This window comes from Bos grunniens, chromosome 21, assembly GCF_055505025.1.
Source record: "Bos grunniens cultivar Pamir isolate PY7600 chromosome 21, Bosgru_T2T1.0, whole genome shotgun sequence".
Lineage (NCBI taxonomy): Eukaryota > Metazoa > Chordata > Mammalia > Artiodactyla > Bovidae > Bos > Bos grunniens.
The window spans coordinates 14,988,265-15,002,874 of NC_141185.1; the positions used below are offsets into that span (position 1 = coordinate 14,988,265).

At 49.0% G+C, this 14,610-nt stretch overlaps 1 protein-coding gene across 4 annotated transcripts in view; it reads left to right on the forward strand.

Annotated features, from left to right (window-relative positions):
• The window catches only part of FRMD5 (FERM domain containing 5), a 321,183-nt gene that overhangs the window by 280,655 nt on the left and 25,918 nt on the right, over positions 1–14,610 (forward strand). For all 4 annotated transcript variants that reach the window (XM_086363251.1, XM_086363254.1, XM_086363252.1 and 1 more), the window contains exons 3-6: positions 1,144–1,186; positions 1,413–1,491; positions 11,434–11,531; positions 13,750–13,873. In XM_086363251.1, coding sequence (XP_086219377.1) covers positions 1,144–1,186; positions 1,413–1,491; positions 11,434–11,531; positions 13,750–13,873 — 344 coding nt within the window. The remainder of the gene's footprint in view (positions 1–1,143; positions 1,187–1,412; positions 1,492–11,433; positions 11,532–13,749; positions 13,874–14,610) is intronic.

A 14,610-nucleotide genomic window follows, 5' to 3' on the forward strand; every position in this document is an offset into this window, starting at 1 on the left:
AACCACGGTCCAGCCCAGAAGGTGAGAGCTGGAAACCGAGGGAGGCCAGGATGTGTCTGCACAGCCCTGGCTGCTCTCCTGCCAGAGAGAGGACTCAGCCAAGAGGCTCCACTGTACTGAGCAAAAGTCGCCAGAAAAGAGGGAGGTGAGGACTAGCTCCTCCATCCGTCTTACAGCTGAACATTGAACGCTGAGCTGGTCACCAGTGACACAGTGGGAAACAGGCAGAATTTCCCGCCCTCCCAGAGCTTATGGTCAGTGCTTTTAAGCTGCTTCCCGATAATCAAGCCCCAAATATCAGCTATTCTAGCTCTCTGCAAATTGTCAAGTTTCCTGATGAGCACAAAAGCAGCAAATATCAATAATGCATTTTATAAGGCATCCATGTAGAAGTGGGAAAATGATATAGAACCATCTCCTTGCTTCCTGACCCAAACAGAAGTACCATGGCAGGGGGCGGGGGTGGAAATGTGTTGCTACTGTGTCCAGCCTCTGTGAAAATCCAGGGAAAACAGGATACTACATTAGTTGTGGTTGGGTATCTTACAAGACTTACATTTTAAACATCCCTGGATGCCAAGGAATTCTGAGTATGTATTCCCTCACACAAGGGCTGGCAATGTGTTGCTCAAACAAAAACGAAACATACACCAGCCATCCCTGCCTTCTCACCATTTATGAAATTCCACCTGCCAGTGCTTTCGAGAGCTGCTCCCAATCGCCTCTGTGTGTCCTCACGACCCCACCACATCACACAGACACGCACAGCCCATGAAAGGGAGCCATTCGCCACTCAGGCCAGGTGGAGCTCTGTCCCCAGAACACATCCGTGCATTCACTGCTGCCCATCAGCACACCAGAAACATGGCTCAGAACTCTGGCGCCCCATCTTGGAAGGCGACATTGCCAGGGAGCCCCAAAATGGCATCTGAAGCTGGAACTCTTCCCCCCTTCACAGCTGGTTCCATGGGGAGCTTATTTCAGAAAATCCTATCACTCTCTACTCTCCAAACGTACATATCACAGGCTTCTGAGCCGCGTTCACCCTGGGCTACAATCTGTCTAGCTATTTAAATCGAATACAGCGAGATATATTTGACACTGCTTCTCATTAGGGTTTTCTTGGTCTGTGTTCTGTTTCAGCATTGGTTGGAGTTTACAAAGTCTGTGGTGAAGCAATTGAGATGTAAGTACTGTCCATGAAAAGACAGAAGCCTCGCCCCTGGGGAGGGTGGGAGGAAACCACCTCCTTGTAATGTGTCTTGGGAACCTTCTGTTGTTCTGAGCAGAAGTTGGCCCTAAACACGAGAGGATCTTCTGATGGTTCAGAGTCCTGTGCATCCAGGGGGGCAGTGAGTCCTGTCATCTGCCGGGGAGGGTCTTTGCTGATGGACACCTCTTTTTCTGTGCAGCCCAGCCTCCGTTCACCATGTGTTTCCGTGTGAAGTTTTACCCTGCAGACCCTGCGGCCCTGAAAGAAGAAATAACCAGGTAAGGCTGGTTATTACATCCCTCAGCCTCCAAGACCTATTGGGAAGGATAGGAAAGAGGGGCCGTAACATCCTAGGTCCCCTGGAAAGCTCCTAGGCAAGAATTCTTCCTAAATATAGCCTTACTTCTGCATTTCACTTCCGCATGCTCTCTTTGCTCATCTCCTCAGTAGAACTGCAACAAAGTGAGGTTCTTTCCTTCAAGAAGTGTGAATGCTTCACCTTAATCTGGCCATCTGCAAAGGTAGCTGGAGTAATGTAATTACTCAAAAGCACTTTTTTCTTTCACCAGTGATGTGGCCACCGGGGATGTTTTGGGAGAGGGCTGTATTGCTGCTTATTGGGGGCTTGAAATAGACTCCAGCAGCCTAAATGGCAAAGCAGGAAACTGGAAAACAAGCCGGGAAACACTGAAGATTTTGAATTCAAGTGGGTGACCTCCAGGGTGCTGATGGCCCAGGCTCGTGATAAACTCTTCATTGTGGGGATCATGTTGCAGGGAAGGCAGGCAGCTGCATGGCATGAACTGCATCTCATCCAGCACCACTTGAGGATGAGAAAAAGCCTCTGTGCCCACGCCACGCTACAAGAGGCTCAGCGAGCAGGAGAGGCACCGCTTCCTCGAGGGCTTGGTACATGGGAGCCGAATTCACTCTAAAAGTCTTGCCTTAAAGGTTCAGGCACTCTCTGAACTGAGACTCTTAATTTTTATATTAGAAAGATCTGATTTTGACATTAGCAAAACCTTTACGTTTCCCTGTGAAGGGTGGAGCCCTCGGTAAAGATGTGATGCTAGGAAGTCCTAGAGCCGAGGAGGAGACGGCTCTGCCAGCTCTAACCCCTTCCCTAAAGTCTTAGAGACAACAGGGACTTCCCAAGTGGTCCCCTGCAGGAGGCGTGGGTTCAATCCCTGGTCAGGGAACTAAGATCCCACATACAGAGCAGTGCAGTGAGAAACAAAACCAAAAAACCTTAGAGACAGCCAAGACTGGAGGAGGCCGTTGCCAGTGCAGAGACTGCTTGTCCTCTAAGGCCTTGAGACCTGTTTCTAAACCCTGAACCCGCCCAGCCTGAAGCGCTGAGGACAGTGCCCTGTGTAGTTAGAGCCAAATCTCGTGCTCCGGAACTGGGCGCCTGCAAAGTGCAGGCCCCGCTCGGCCACACGGAAGTGGGTGTGGCTCCCACTTGTCTTTTGAAAACCAAGCTCATCCATATTCAAGAGCAAACCTGTAGCTTCAGGCAGGAGAGTGAGGGGAGAACCATGATGTTTAACCATTTAAGCAGAGAAGAGTTTGAGCAAAGCACTGGCCTGCCCTGCTCAGGGGGCACTAGTGGTAAAGAACCTGCCTGCCAAGGCAGGGGACGCAAGAGACACAGGTTCAGTCCCTGGATTGGGAAGATCCCTCTGGAGAAGGGAATGGCAACCACTCCAGTATTCTTGCCTGGAGAATCCCATGGGCAAAGTGGCCTGGCAGGCTGCAGTCCACGGGGTCAGACACAGCTGAAGTGACTGAGCACGCCCTGCTCGTGACTTCCAGAGTGTTTGTCGTAGCCCTGCCCCTCCCCCGTGCCTCTCCCCTACCTTCTCCCCCTCGCCTCTCCCTCTCCCTCCCCCTTCTCCCCCTTGCCTCTCCCCCCTCCCTCCCCCTTCTCCCCTCCCCCTTGCCTCTCCCCCCTACCTCCCCCTTCTACCCCTTCTCTCTCCTCCCTCCCTCCCTCTTCCCTCTGGAAAGAGGTGAGGAGGCCAGGGTCAACCCTGAAGACCAGGCTCCTGTCCACATGGCAGAAACATTTAACACATCTTTGTTGAAAGCCTGACTCCCCGCCTTCTAACACCCAGCGTTAGGATCACCTTGTCCACACCTCCGTGGATTAACAGAGAGGATGAGAAGGATTGGTCTAACAACCCAGAGGGCTGCCTGCGAGAGCACGGCAGACACATGGCCTTCTGATTTGACTGAAGGACAAAAGTACACGGTTCTCTCGGGCGTTAGGAGGTCTTAACCATAGACTCTTCTAAAGCAAATGTCACTGCATAATACTAATGTGCCCCCCGACTAAAGGCAGCAGAGACCTGGGGGCTCAGATCCTATTCTGTTACTTCTGTGTGGCCTTGAGCATAAAATCCTTGACTTCTCTGACCTTCAGGTTCCTTATTTATAAAATGAGGATGGTAATAGTACCCCACAGCTTTGTCGGGAGGATTAACCACTACACGGGGTCTTGTACTTCTAATGCACCCCCAGGGAGCCTGGCATTGAGCCGAGGCACACTGTTCATTGCCAGATCAGTCACATGGCCTGTGGACCCCAGCAGCTCTGCAGAGGGCACAAGTCCACCTGGTTCTGGCTTTGCTCCCTTGTTGCTGTGATAATCCCCACTCCTCTTCTGTCCCAGCTAGCGTCCTGACACTTAAGCAACTGAGGCCTGAGAAAGCCAGGGTCAGGCTTCTCTCCAAGTCAGCAGACTTTAAAGACACTGGCAAGAGTGTGAACTCCACCCCTCTCTGCACACATCATGCCCACCATCCTCCACTGGGGCCCCCAGCGTCCAGGATCTGATGCCTGATGATCTGAGGTGGAGCTCAGGTAATAATAACAGAAGTAAAGTGCATAAGAAGGTGATAGCTTGAATCATCCAGAAACCATCACCCCCCACCCTCCCTGGTCTATCGAAAAATTGTCTTTCATGAAACCAGTTCCTGCTGCCAAAAGGCTGGGGACCACCGCTCTACTGTTTTCCTGCTGCTCTCCGCCTCAGTAGCCCTCCTTCCCTCGGGCACATTTTTTCCAGGCGTTGCCAGGAGTGTGGCTCTCAGGGCGCCTGGGTCTGCTTTGGAGTCTGTGTCCCCGCTCCCTGGGGCGTTCTGTGGAGGCCTGGGCTCAGCTGCACCTAAGTGGGTGCCTGCCCTCGCCTCACTCAATGCCCACAGTTCACTCCTGGCTTAGAGCCCTGTACCCCACCTTCCTGCCAGACTAATTTAGCCATCAGTGTGTTTTTTCCGGGCATTATTGGTCCTAAATTTCACCACCGTCTCGGCTGTCCCCATAAAGCCAGGCTGAGAGGAGGGATGAAGTAGGGAGTAAAGAACTGTGCTTCAATTTATCTCTTGGATTCTTCCCAGATGATAAATTTAGTTGCCAAATCCTGATTAATCTCTTTTGTCATTTTTTAAAGTAATAAATAGATTTTCTTGTCTGAGCTAGAGACAAGGCAGAGAAAATGGGGATTAGGCAACAGACTTAGCTTTTAACAACGGCTGCAGGTGTTCGAACTGGTTGAAAGATCAAGTGATAGAAGGCGATTGAGTGCAAATGGGGCCCCACCTTCCCAGGAAGCAAAGGGCCCCGACACATGTTTGAACAGGTGCTCAAAAAATGTTCATAGATTTTTTTAGGCCATTTTTAAAAAATGTTAATAAAGCGTATAGGTAATTTATTCCAACGGTGAATGTCACTTGAGCTTAGCTTAGGCTAAGATGAGTTGGCAAACTTTTTCCGGAAAAGGCCAGATCAGAAGTATTTTAGGCTTTGTGGGCCATATGGTCGCGGTCACAACTACTCTGTTCTGCCATTGTGATGCAAAACCAGCCGTAGACAACACATACATGATGAGCATGGCTGTGTTCCAATCAAAGGTTATTTTATCTCACGGGATTCTGGTGGCAGGCTTGGTTTGCCAGCTCTGAGCGAAGGAATCAAGAAGACCCAAGTTCAAATCCCAGATCGTTCTTTAGCTGGATATGTGACAAAGCAAGCAACACTGCCTCTGATCATTCCCTCTCCTCGTGTATGAGACAGGGATTAAAACAGTAATCACCTTATTGAGTTGCTGTGAGGATGAAATGAAAGAGTGCATGTTAAACGGCATACAGCCTATCTAAAAGATGACAGAGGAAAACCTGAGTAAATCACTGGAATGTCAGCTCCATAGAAGGAGGACTCTGGTTCTCTGCTGCATTCCCAGCCGCTGTGGCAGTGCCTGGCACATGCATGTGCTCAGAACTGGATGGGTGGGTGGGAAGGAGGGAAGGTGAAGAGGCACAGGATGTATAAGCTCTCCAAAAGTGAAAGTGAAGTCGCTCAGTCGTGTCCGATTCTTTGTGACCCCATGGACCGTAGCCCGCCAGGCTCCTCTGTTCACTGGATTTTCCAGGCAAGAATACTGGAATGGGTTGCCATTTCCTTCTCCAGGGGATCTTCCCAGCCCAAGGAGCGAACCCAGGTCTCCACGTTGCAGGCAGATGCCTTACAGTCTGAGCCACCAGGGAAGTCATAGGCTCTCTAGAAGAATATTAAAGGTAATGAAACATGAATCTCTAATTCCAAGGAGCCCACAATCTAGTATTGGTGTGGAAGATATACTAAACTTGATTACAGTCAGGGAAAAGAAGGGCAGAAAATAGAGGAAGCCAGGGGCAGAGAGGAAGACAGGGCCAAAGGGTCTTCTGGAAGAAACTCTTCAGGGGCCACCAGTGCTTTCCAGAGTTCAGAACCTCTAATTGTGGGAATATCTCTGGATTAATCCCTACCCTCTGATGTCAGAAATCACAATGCCAGTGCCAATGCCAATACCTTGGATGTGCGTGTTCCAGAAACGCTCGGGTTTTCCTCCGTCATCTTTTAGGCTCTCACACATTCTGCCTTTGCATGGTCCTCCATCACTTTAGGACAGCCTGGCATCTAAACAAAACTGGACATGAGGTAAAGCCTCTTTGAAGCGAAAAAGGAGAGAGGCAGAGTTCAACCAAAAAGGTGTGCTAAAGAGCAAGCCTTTCTGTCTTAAATCTGATCTAAAGCTGATTTCTCTTTTTTCCAGTGAGAATTTCTCTCTGATGACAAGGAGTTCCCCTGACTTCATTTAGGACCTTTCTCTCCCTAACCATAGCTCACTAAATTACCACAGGGGTAGAAAAAGTATCAGGTAGAAAAAGGTTCTGTTTCCTCTGAACAGAGGAATGTCTCTGTATTCAAAAGCAGAGACATTACTTTGCCAACAAAGGTTCGTCTAGTCAAGGCTATATGGTTTTTCCTGTGGTCATGTATGAATGTGAGAGTTGGACTGTGAAGAAGGCTGAGCACTGAAGAATTGATGCTTTTGAACTGTGGTGTTGGAGAAGACTCTTGAGAGTCCCTTGGACTGCAAGGAGATCCAACCAGTCCATTCTGAAGGAGGTCAGCCCTGGGATTTCTTTGGAAGGAATGATGCTAAAGCTGAAACTCCAGTACTTTGGCCACCTAATACGAAGAGTTGACTCATTGGAAAAGACTCTGATGCTGGGAGGGATTGGGGGCAAGAGGAGAAGGGGACACCAGAGGATGAGATGGCTGGATGGCATCACTGACCCGATGGACATGAGTCTGAGTGAACTCCGGGAGTTGGTGATGGACAGGGAGGCCTGGCGTGCTGCGATTCATGGGGTCGCAAAGAGTCAGACACGACTGAGCGACTGATCTGATCTGATCTCCCTAACCATAGCTCACTAAATTACCACAGGGGTAGAAAAAGTATCAGGTAGAAAAAGGTTCTGTTTCCTCAGCTATACAATGTGGGAATTAGGCTGTGTGACTCCTCCTATGAGGTTCTGAGCCTGGGTACCCCAACCTGCCTGATCGTCATGAACAGCTGGTCTGGGCAGCCCAGCAAGCTGACCCCTTGCCTGGCAGCCCGGCAGCCCTGGTGACAGTGTCCCCAGCAATTGGACAGGCTTCCTTAGGCCCTTGTGTGGCAGGGGAGAACGTGTCACGGCATCTTGGGGATAAGTGTAAGGATGCTATGAGTCATGTGGGATGGATTTCATGACCGACAACACTGAGTCACTGGTTACCTTCTCAAATGAACAAAACACAAAGCTTGATGGAAGTCGCTGGGGCAGAAAAGGAAGGGGGGACCCCTGTGGAACTCCGTTCCGTGGAGCCATCATTTGGTTCTTTCATGAGCTTGTCTCTTGTCCTCTGAAGACTGCGGTGTGCTGCTTTAGGATGCTGACTTGCCCCTCCCTTGACCCTCCCATCCTGTGATGACCCCGTCACCAGACCGTATTCCCACAGCCTTCCCCTTGAGCTCCCTGTAGCTCTTCCAACTTCAGAAGGTTGAAGGAAGCCTGCCCAGCAGTGGAAAGCCATGTTTCCGCTCCAGCTCACCCGAGGTCCCTGTCGTGCATCAGTCGTGGTTCTCGCTGTGAGGAGGGTCCTTGGGGAGCAAATCAGAAGCTCCGGAGGAGCCTTTTCAAACCCAGGACCACTCATATGCAGAGTCACATGCTCCCCACCCCCCCGGGGGTGTTGTCCTCACCACCACATTGAGGATTGCTGCCCAGGGCCTCTGAAACCTCTCCTTCAGTCCAGTATGTGCTGTCACTGAATGTTGGACAAGCAGAGGGCTGTGGGCGGAGTAATGCATGAACTCAGGTCCAGGAAGTGATCCACGAGCAGGAGGCCAAAGGCTTGCTATCATGCCCTCCCAAAGCCTGGGACAGGTAGGGCTGGAGGGGCAAGAGGAAGAAAAGGGCTCAGCCCCTCCCTTCCACACATCTTGTGATATTCCACCATGGGAAGCAGAGTGTAGACAAACTGGATTTGGTGGTGGTGGTTGTTCACTTCAGAGAAGGCAATGGTACCCCACTCTAGTACTCCTACCTGGAAAACCCCATGGACGGAGGAGCTGGGTGGGCTGCAGTCCATGGGGTCGCTAAGAGTTGGACATGACTGAGTGACTTCACTTTCACTTTTCATTTCATGCATTGGAGAAGGAAATGGCAACCCACTCCAGTGTTCTTGCCTGGAGAATCCCAGGGACGGGGGAGCCTGGTGGACTGCTGTCTATGGGGTTGCACAGAGTCGGACACGACTGAAGTGACTTAGCAGTTGTGCACTTGCTCACTCATGTCTGACTCTTTGCGACCCCGTGGACTGGAGTATGCCAGGCTTCCTGGTCCTTCAGTATCTCCCGGAGTTTGCTCAAACTCACATCCATTGAGTCAGTGATGCCATCCAACCATCTCATCCTCCGTCGCCCCCTTCTCCTCCTACCCTCAATCTTTCCCAGCATCAAGGTCTTTTGCAGTGAGTCAGCTCTTTACATCAGGTGGCTAAAGTATTGGAGCTTCAGCATCACTCTTTCCAATGAATATTCAGGGTTGATGTGCTAGATTCAGTTTAAAAAATTACTATTCACTGCATGATGTAATTTTCCTTCGGTTTTCCTTGGCAAATATTGGGTCGATTGGGGGTATAGTAGGTGGGAAAAGGAGGGGAATTCTTACTAACTTCCACACTACAGCAGTCATCTTCCCTTTGGTTTGAGGAGGGTGGTCTACCCTAATGTGGTTAGAAGGATGCTTTTGAATTTCTTAGGGACAGTGCTTCATAGATTTTAATATATGTCCAGATCATCTGTGGATCTTGTTACAGTGATTCATTAGGTCTCACATGGGCTTGATTCTCCATTTCCAACAAGCTCCCACCTGCTGCTGATACCTCTGTAAGGTGGGCTACACTTCGGGTAGCAGGGCTTAGAAGAGAATGAAGATTACTCTGTTTCTATTTAATTACTTGAATCACCAAGCCCCGGGCTCTGAGTCACCTGCTGGTGACCCTCCTCACCCTAGAAGTTGTGCTGTCACTGGTCTGCTTGCTTTTGAGCATTTTCACATGATCCGGTGGGCATGGAATCCTCGGTGTTATTCTTCTGCCTGAAAACAGAAGCAATGGAAACCTCGAGTTGTCCAGGAAGAGCCTAATTTCTTTTTGGTTCAAGCTGATGGAATTTAAGGGAATTTTACTTATATTCCCAGGGCTTCCCTTGTGGCTCAGCTGGTCCCTGTGTTGGAAAGATCCCCTGGAGAAGGGAAGGGCTACCCACTCCAGTATTCTGGCCTGGAGAATTCCATGGACTGGATAGTCCAGGGGGTTGCAAATGGTCAGACATGACTAAGTGATTTTCATTTTCCTTTTCACTATATTCCCGTTACTCCTGTAGGGATGCTGTAGTTATCTATGACTGTTTAACAAAATGCCACAAAACTTAGCTTAAAATCACAAGTATTTCTCATCTCTGAGTGTCTGCAGGTCAGGAATTCAGGAGCAGTTAAGCTAGGTGGCTCCAGCTCAGGGTCTCTCTTGGGGTTGAAGCCAAGAGGTGGGCTGGGCCGGTGGTCATCTGAAGTCTTGACTGATTCACTTCCACCATGGTATACTCACATGGCAGAAAGCTTCAGTTCACTTCTAGCTGTTGGCAGAAGGCCTCAGTTCCTCACCACATGGACCTTTCTGTAGGACTGCTTAAGTATCCTCGAGCAGAATGAGTGATCCAAGAGAGAGAGAGAATGAGGAGAAAGCTGTAGGGATGTTATGACCTGGTCTCAGACGTCAGACATTATCACTTCTGCTTTATTCTGCTTGTTTGAAGCAAGCCACCGAGTCCAACCCACACTCAGATGGAGCAAATTAAGCTCTACCTCTGGAAATGCGGAGTATCAGGGAATTTCTCGACTTTTTTTTGTTTTTTGCCTCACTGCATGGCTTGTGGGATCTTAGTTCCCCAGTCAGGGGTTGAACCCGCACCCTTAGCAGTAAAAGCATAGAGTCCTAACCACTGGACAACCAGGGAATTCCCTGTGGACATGGTTTTAAACCACCACAGATGCCCCCTGGCCAAAGAACTGCTGTGGTGGGTGACTCACTTAAGGGCTTGATACCCCTGGCTTCTGCTCTTCTCAGGGGATCTGTGATGTAATGTACAGCAGAGACTCCACTCCTTGCAAAGAGCTTTCAAAATGGAGCGTCAACAATTCTGTGGTCACAGGGTCCACCTAACTACTTGTGAGAATACGAAGCAGCCATAGCACAGCACCGAGAGGGAGGAATAACATGGTGATGAAGAGCCAACCTCCGTCTTAAACTTGAATCCTGGCTCTGCCATCTTCCAGTTATGTGCCCTTGAGAAAATCACTGAAGCCTCAGTTTATCTTATAAAAAGGGGACAATAACAGTATCTGTTCTCAGAGTGGTATGTGCAAATTAGCTGAGAGGCTGCAGTAAAGTGTATAATCCCCGGACTGGCAGATGGTAAGTGCTCAATACGCATCAGCTGCTATGGGTTGCTCTTGAGAATCAGCCTACTTCCACCTGAGGTGAGAGTGCCCTGTGGTTGAAGAAATGCTAGCCACAGGTTTCTGTCCATCCCTCACCGGTGCCTCTTATTACACCTTATTCAAATTCTAAGAGATCTGGTTGACCTCTGCCAATAACGAGGGCTGTTCCACATAAGGACAGGTCCACTGGCGAGCAGAGGCAGATCCCTCCCATGGGCTCGTTCCTTCCCCACATTTCTGCTTGTTTATTGGTTACTTACTTACCTGTCTACCTACCTGCACTGGGTCTTAGTTGCAGCACGCAGAATCTCCAACGTTTGTTATGACGTACGGGATCTTTACTTGCGGCACATGGGATCTAGTGCCCGACCAGGGATCGAACCTGGGCTCCTCATGAGGAGCACCAAGTCTTAGCCACTGAATCAGCAGGGAAGTCCCCTGCTTCTTAGGAGACATCAGCGAGAGTCCGAGGAGGAGAGCGGCTCCGTCAGCCCCTCTCATGACACAGGTTGCTTTGTTGGTGCTGAGAGACTGGAGTTGGCTCCTTCCAGAGTCCAACACTGGGCACAGTGCTTTTAACCAGAAGATACCATTTCTGTTTTGAGCTGCAGGAGGAAACTGACAGGTTATTTGGAATTGAACCTCAAAATCAGTTCAGGGCAAAGTGCTTGAAAGAGTCTAGTCCTCAGGGATATGAAAAATGTATTTGTTCTGGGACATGTTTTGAGATTTTTGTTTTGAGGTAGTAAAAGTGTCCTGACAGAGATTTTGATAGGCTGATACTACATATTTATATCTTTAAAGCAATCAAAGAAATCCTTTATAGTTCATTCTCTGTTTTCTCTCCAGGTATTTAGTCTTCCTGCAGATCAAAAGGGATCTCTACCATGGCCGCCTCCTCTGTAAAACATCAGATGCAGCCTTGTTAGCTGCTTATATCCTTCAAGGTAATGACTTTTGACAGGATAAATTTGCTTTTCATGCTAAGTACTGATTACATTATTTCAGTTACCACAGATGACTACTTCTTGGATACAAACAGTATCTAACTTGAAACAGAGTCCAAGTTAAAGGGCTTTGCCTGGACTCCCTTGATCCAAGAAGCTCTGACCACTCAGCCTCAAGTTGTCCACAGTTCAAGTCTTTCTGGAAGCCCCTTCAAGTCATTCAGACTCTCTTTGTGTCGGGAGGAGGGAGTGTTTCCCTGCACCCTTGGTTGATAAAGTTACTAAGCCTCTGGAGAGTAATCCGAATCTGTTTGTTCTGTTTTTTCCCTGTCCTTTTGTGCAAATCTCAAAGATGTGAAGCGCCTTGGGATTCTGGTGTCAGTTTCAGAGACTTTCCCATTCAGATTGCTCAAAGTTGAAAATGTTTCCAAGTTACAAACCCATTTTCTACACGCAAATAAGAGTTGGGGCTGTACCCAGCCGATACCCAGACTGGCTTTTTTTTTTTTTTTGCAAAACAGAGGGAAAGGTATGCACTCTTCATACATCATCCCTTCTCCTTTCATGAGATGCAGGAGACTCCTAAGTGCCACTTCCTGGACTTCTCTTAGTCCTTTAGCCTGAAACTGTCACTGGGTTATTTTGGACTATAGCGCTAAAATCGTGAAGTTTCTCCCAAAGAAACTGAACTCGTAATCGGAAATCTGTGAACTCCAGGAAGCTATTTTGTGAATAGAACCTAAAAAAAAAATGCTTGCCAATAAGAAACTAAAGTTCTTCCGGCAAGAAAAATGTCACAGCTGCGTTATGAATGTAAAAGTCATTTTATTGCAACTTTGACTTCTGAGACTCCTGTTTTAAAAAACCACCCAAGTAGGAAGTCTAGAAGGTGCTTGCCAACTTTAAGGGACCCAACGAGATCCCTTTCATTTTTAAAGGAAAAGCTGGTCCCATCTAAGTGAAATTTTAAACTCTAGTCTTTTCTTTAGTTTTACCCTGACAGCCATATTGAAATTTTTTTGTTTGTTTTAAAGAAGTCACTGATATCCAACATCGATGTTTCCCACTGGGAGCTTTCTAAGTAAAATTATAATAAAGGACCCCATGGCTCAAGGTCATTTCAGACATTAAGCCCCAGGAAACCTTTAGTCTCTTTCTAAATGATAGAAATTCCCAAGTAATTTGGAAGATACTATCAGGAGACTAGTGCCACAGAACAATACTCAGTTGTGAAAAAAGGCACATTTTTCCCCTTAATATTTACTCCTCACTCAAGACTTCTCACCTGCACTGGCTGTGGTTCTCACTAGGGAAGGAGAAAAGACAAGCGCACAGCGGCTGAACTGCTCAACACCCTTCCTCCTCACGCACACACAGCGTTCCCTGCGGGATGCTCCGTGTGGAGAAGGCTGGGTTCTGACCTGGAGACACACTGTGAGGAGTAGTGTGGGCCCAGTGACCCCCCGAAGTTCACTGATCTGAGGTCTCAGCAGTTAGGGGACGGACTCTGTAAATTTTCAGGGGGAGAAAGCCCAGCCCCACCCCCACAGGGAACTGGGAAGTCAGCCTTGGGACCCGATGCTCCTGAACTCCGTGGCACTATCTGGTTACAGCCAGTCTTCCCACTCTACAGGCTTCTCCAAGGGGCCTGGCACCTGGTCAGCCCTCAGTGAATAGTTACTCAAATATATTCACTTGATCTGATTGGACCAAGAGTTGAGTTCTGAGTTTGGATCATGAGTCAGTCATCATTTGGCTGTGTCCCTGCTAAAATCTTCAAAACGAGATTTAGACTTTGTATGTGGCCACAGGCCCAGAAGGTTCTGATCTCCTGATCCAGCTCAGTTTTCTTCGCTGCCACAAAGAGCTTCGCTCCCAGGTGCTCTCCTAGTGGCTGAATGGATGTGGGCGTGGTGCAGGGGTCTGAGCTTTCACAGCAGTTTTCCATGTGGTGGCCTCAGAACACGGGCTCAGCTCCACTGTCTCCACGTGGCCTTGAAACCAACCCAGTCAATGGACACATGAGGGAAAACAAAGCTGGGCCTGCTCCTGAGGACCTGCCCTCCGCCCCACCCACAGTTGTGCTCAGGATCCACTGTTCTTGGCAAATCTGGTGCAGACTTTGCCTTTTGCTCTGCGTGTTAGTCTCCTGTTGTGTTGCCAGTGACGATTTACCTGTCCTGTCTCCTATTGTTTTCCTCTGCTTTCCTTTTGCAAGCGGAGATCGGGGATTATGACCCAGGAAAACACCCCGAAGGCTACAGCTCCAAGTTCCAGTTTTTCCCTAAACATTCAGAGAAGCTGGAAAGGAAGATTGCTGAGATTCACAAGACAGAGCTCAGGTGCGTGTCCCTGGGTTCAGGCCAGGCCACTGTCTGCTCCGGTAGACCCAGCCCTCCTCACTCCAGGATGTGACGATGTTCCATCCTCCGTGATCCACTGCTGGTACAACCCTAAGGCTCCCTCTCTAAGAACAGTGGTGTAGGCTGAGGCTTAGAGGCAAGAGAGATGCTATACTATAAGGAAAACGGTGAAGGATTTGCCTCTGAAAGGTATTTGCTTCACTAAGATAAATGGAGAGAGAGACCAGGGTGGGGGTGGGGGGAGGTCGGGGCAGGGCAGTAGCGGGGTGTGGAGCAGAAGCATGAACTGGGGAAAAGGGAAAAATAAAAGAAATAGCAAAAGAGAACAGAGAGAAGAGAGGAGGGTTAAGAAAATGGGCACACCTCCACCCCTGGTCTGTGACTTCTGGGTCAGCAGATAGGACTGAGCAGGGCCAGATGCTCTGGGTGCCGGGAGATTCCTGGTTCGGGGGTTGTGACTTTAACACTGCCTCCCTCAACCCCACATGGCTGTACCCAGGGAAGAGGGGGAGAAGCAGCCAGAAACAGGAGGTAACTGTCCTCCTCAGATTGTCCTAGTTCACCCAGAATATACCCAAGTCCATAAAAATAGTATTAATGCATCCTTTCACCCATATGAAATAGGGTTTTCTACAAAGGTTTTTATTTAAAAAAGCAAAACAAAGGGGTATTTAGGCTCTACTTTGTATGGCATGCTGGAGCAGACGCTCAACTGC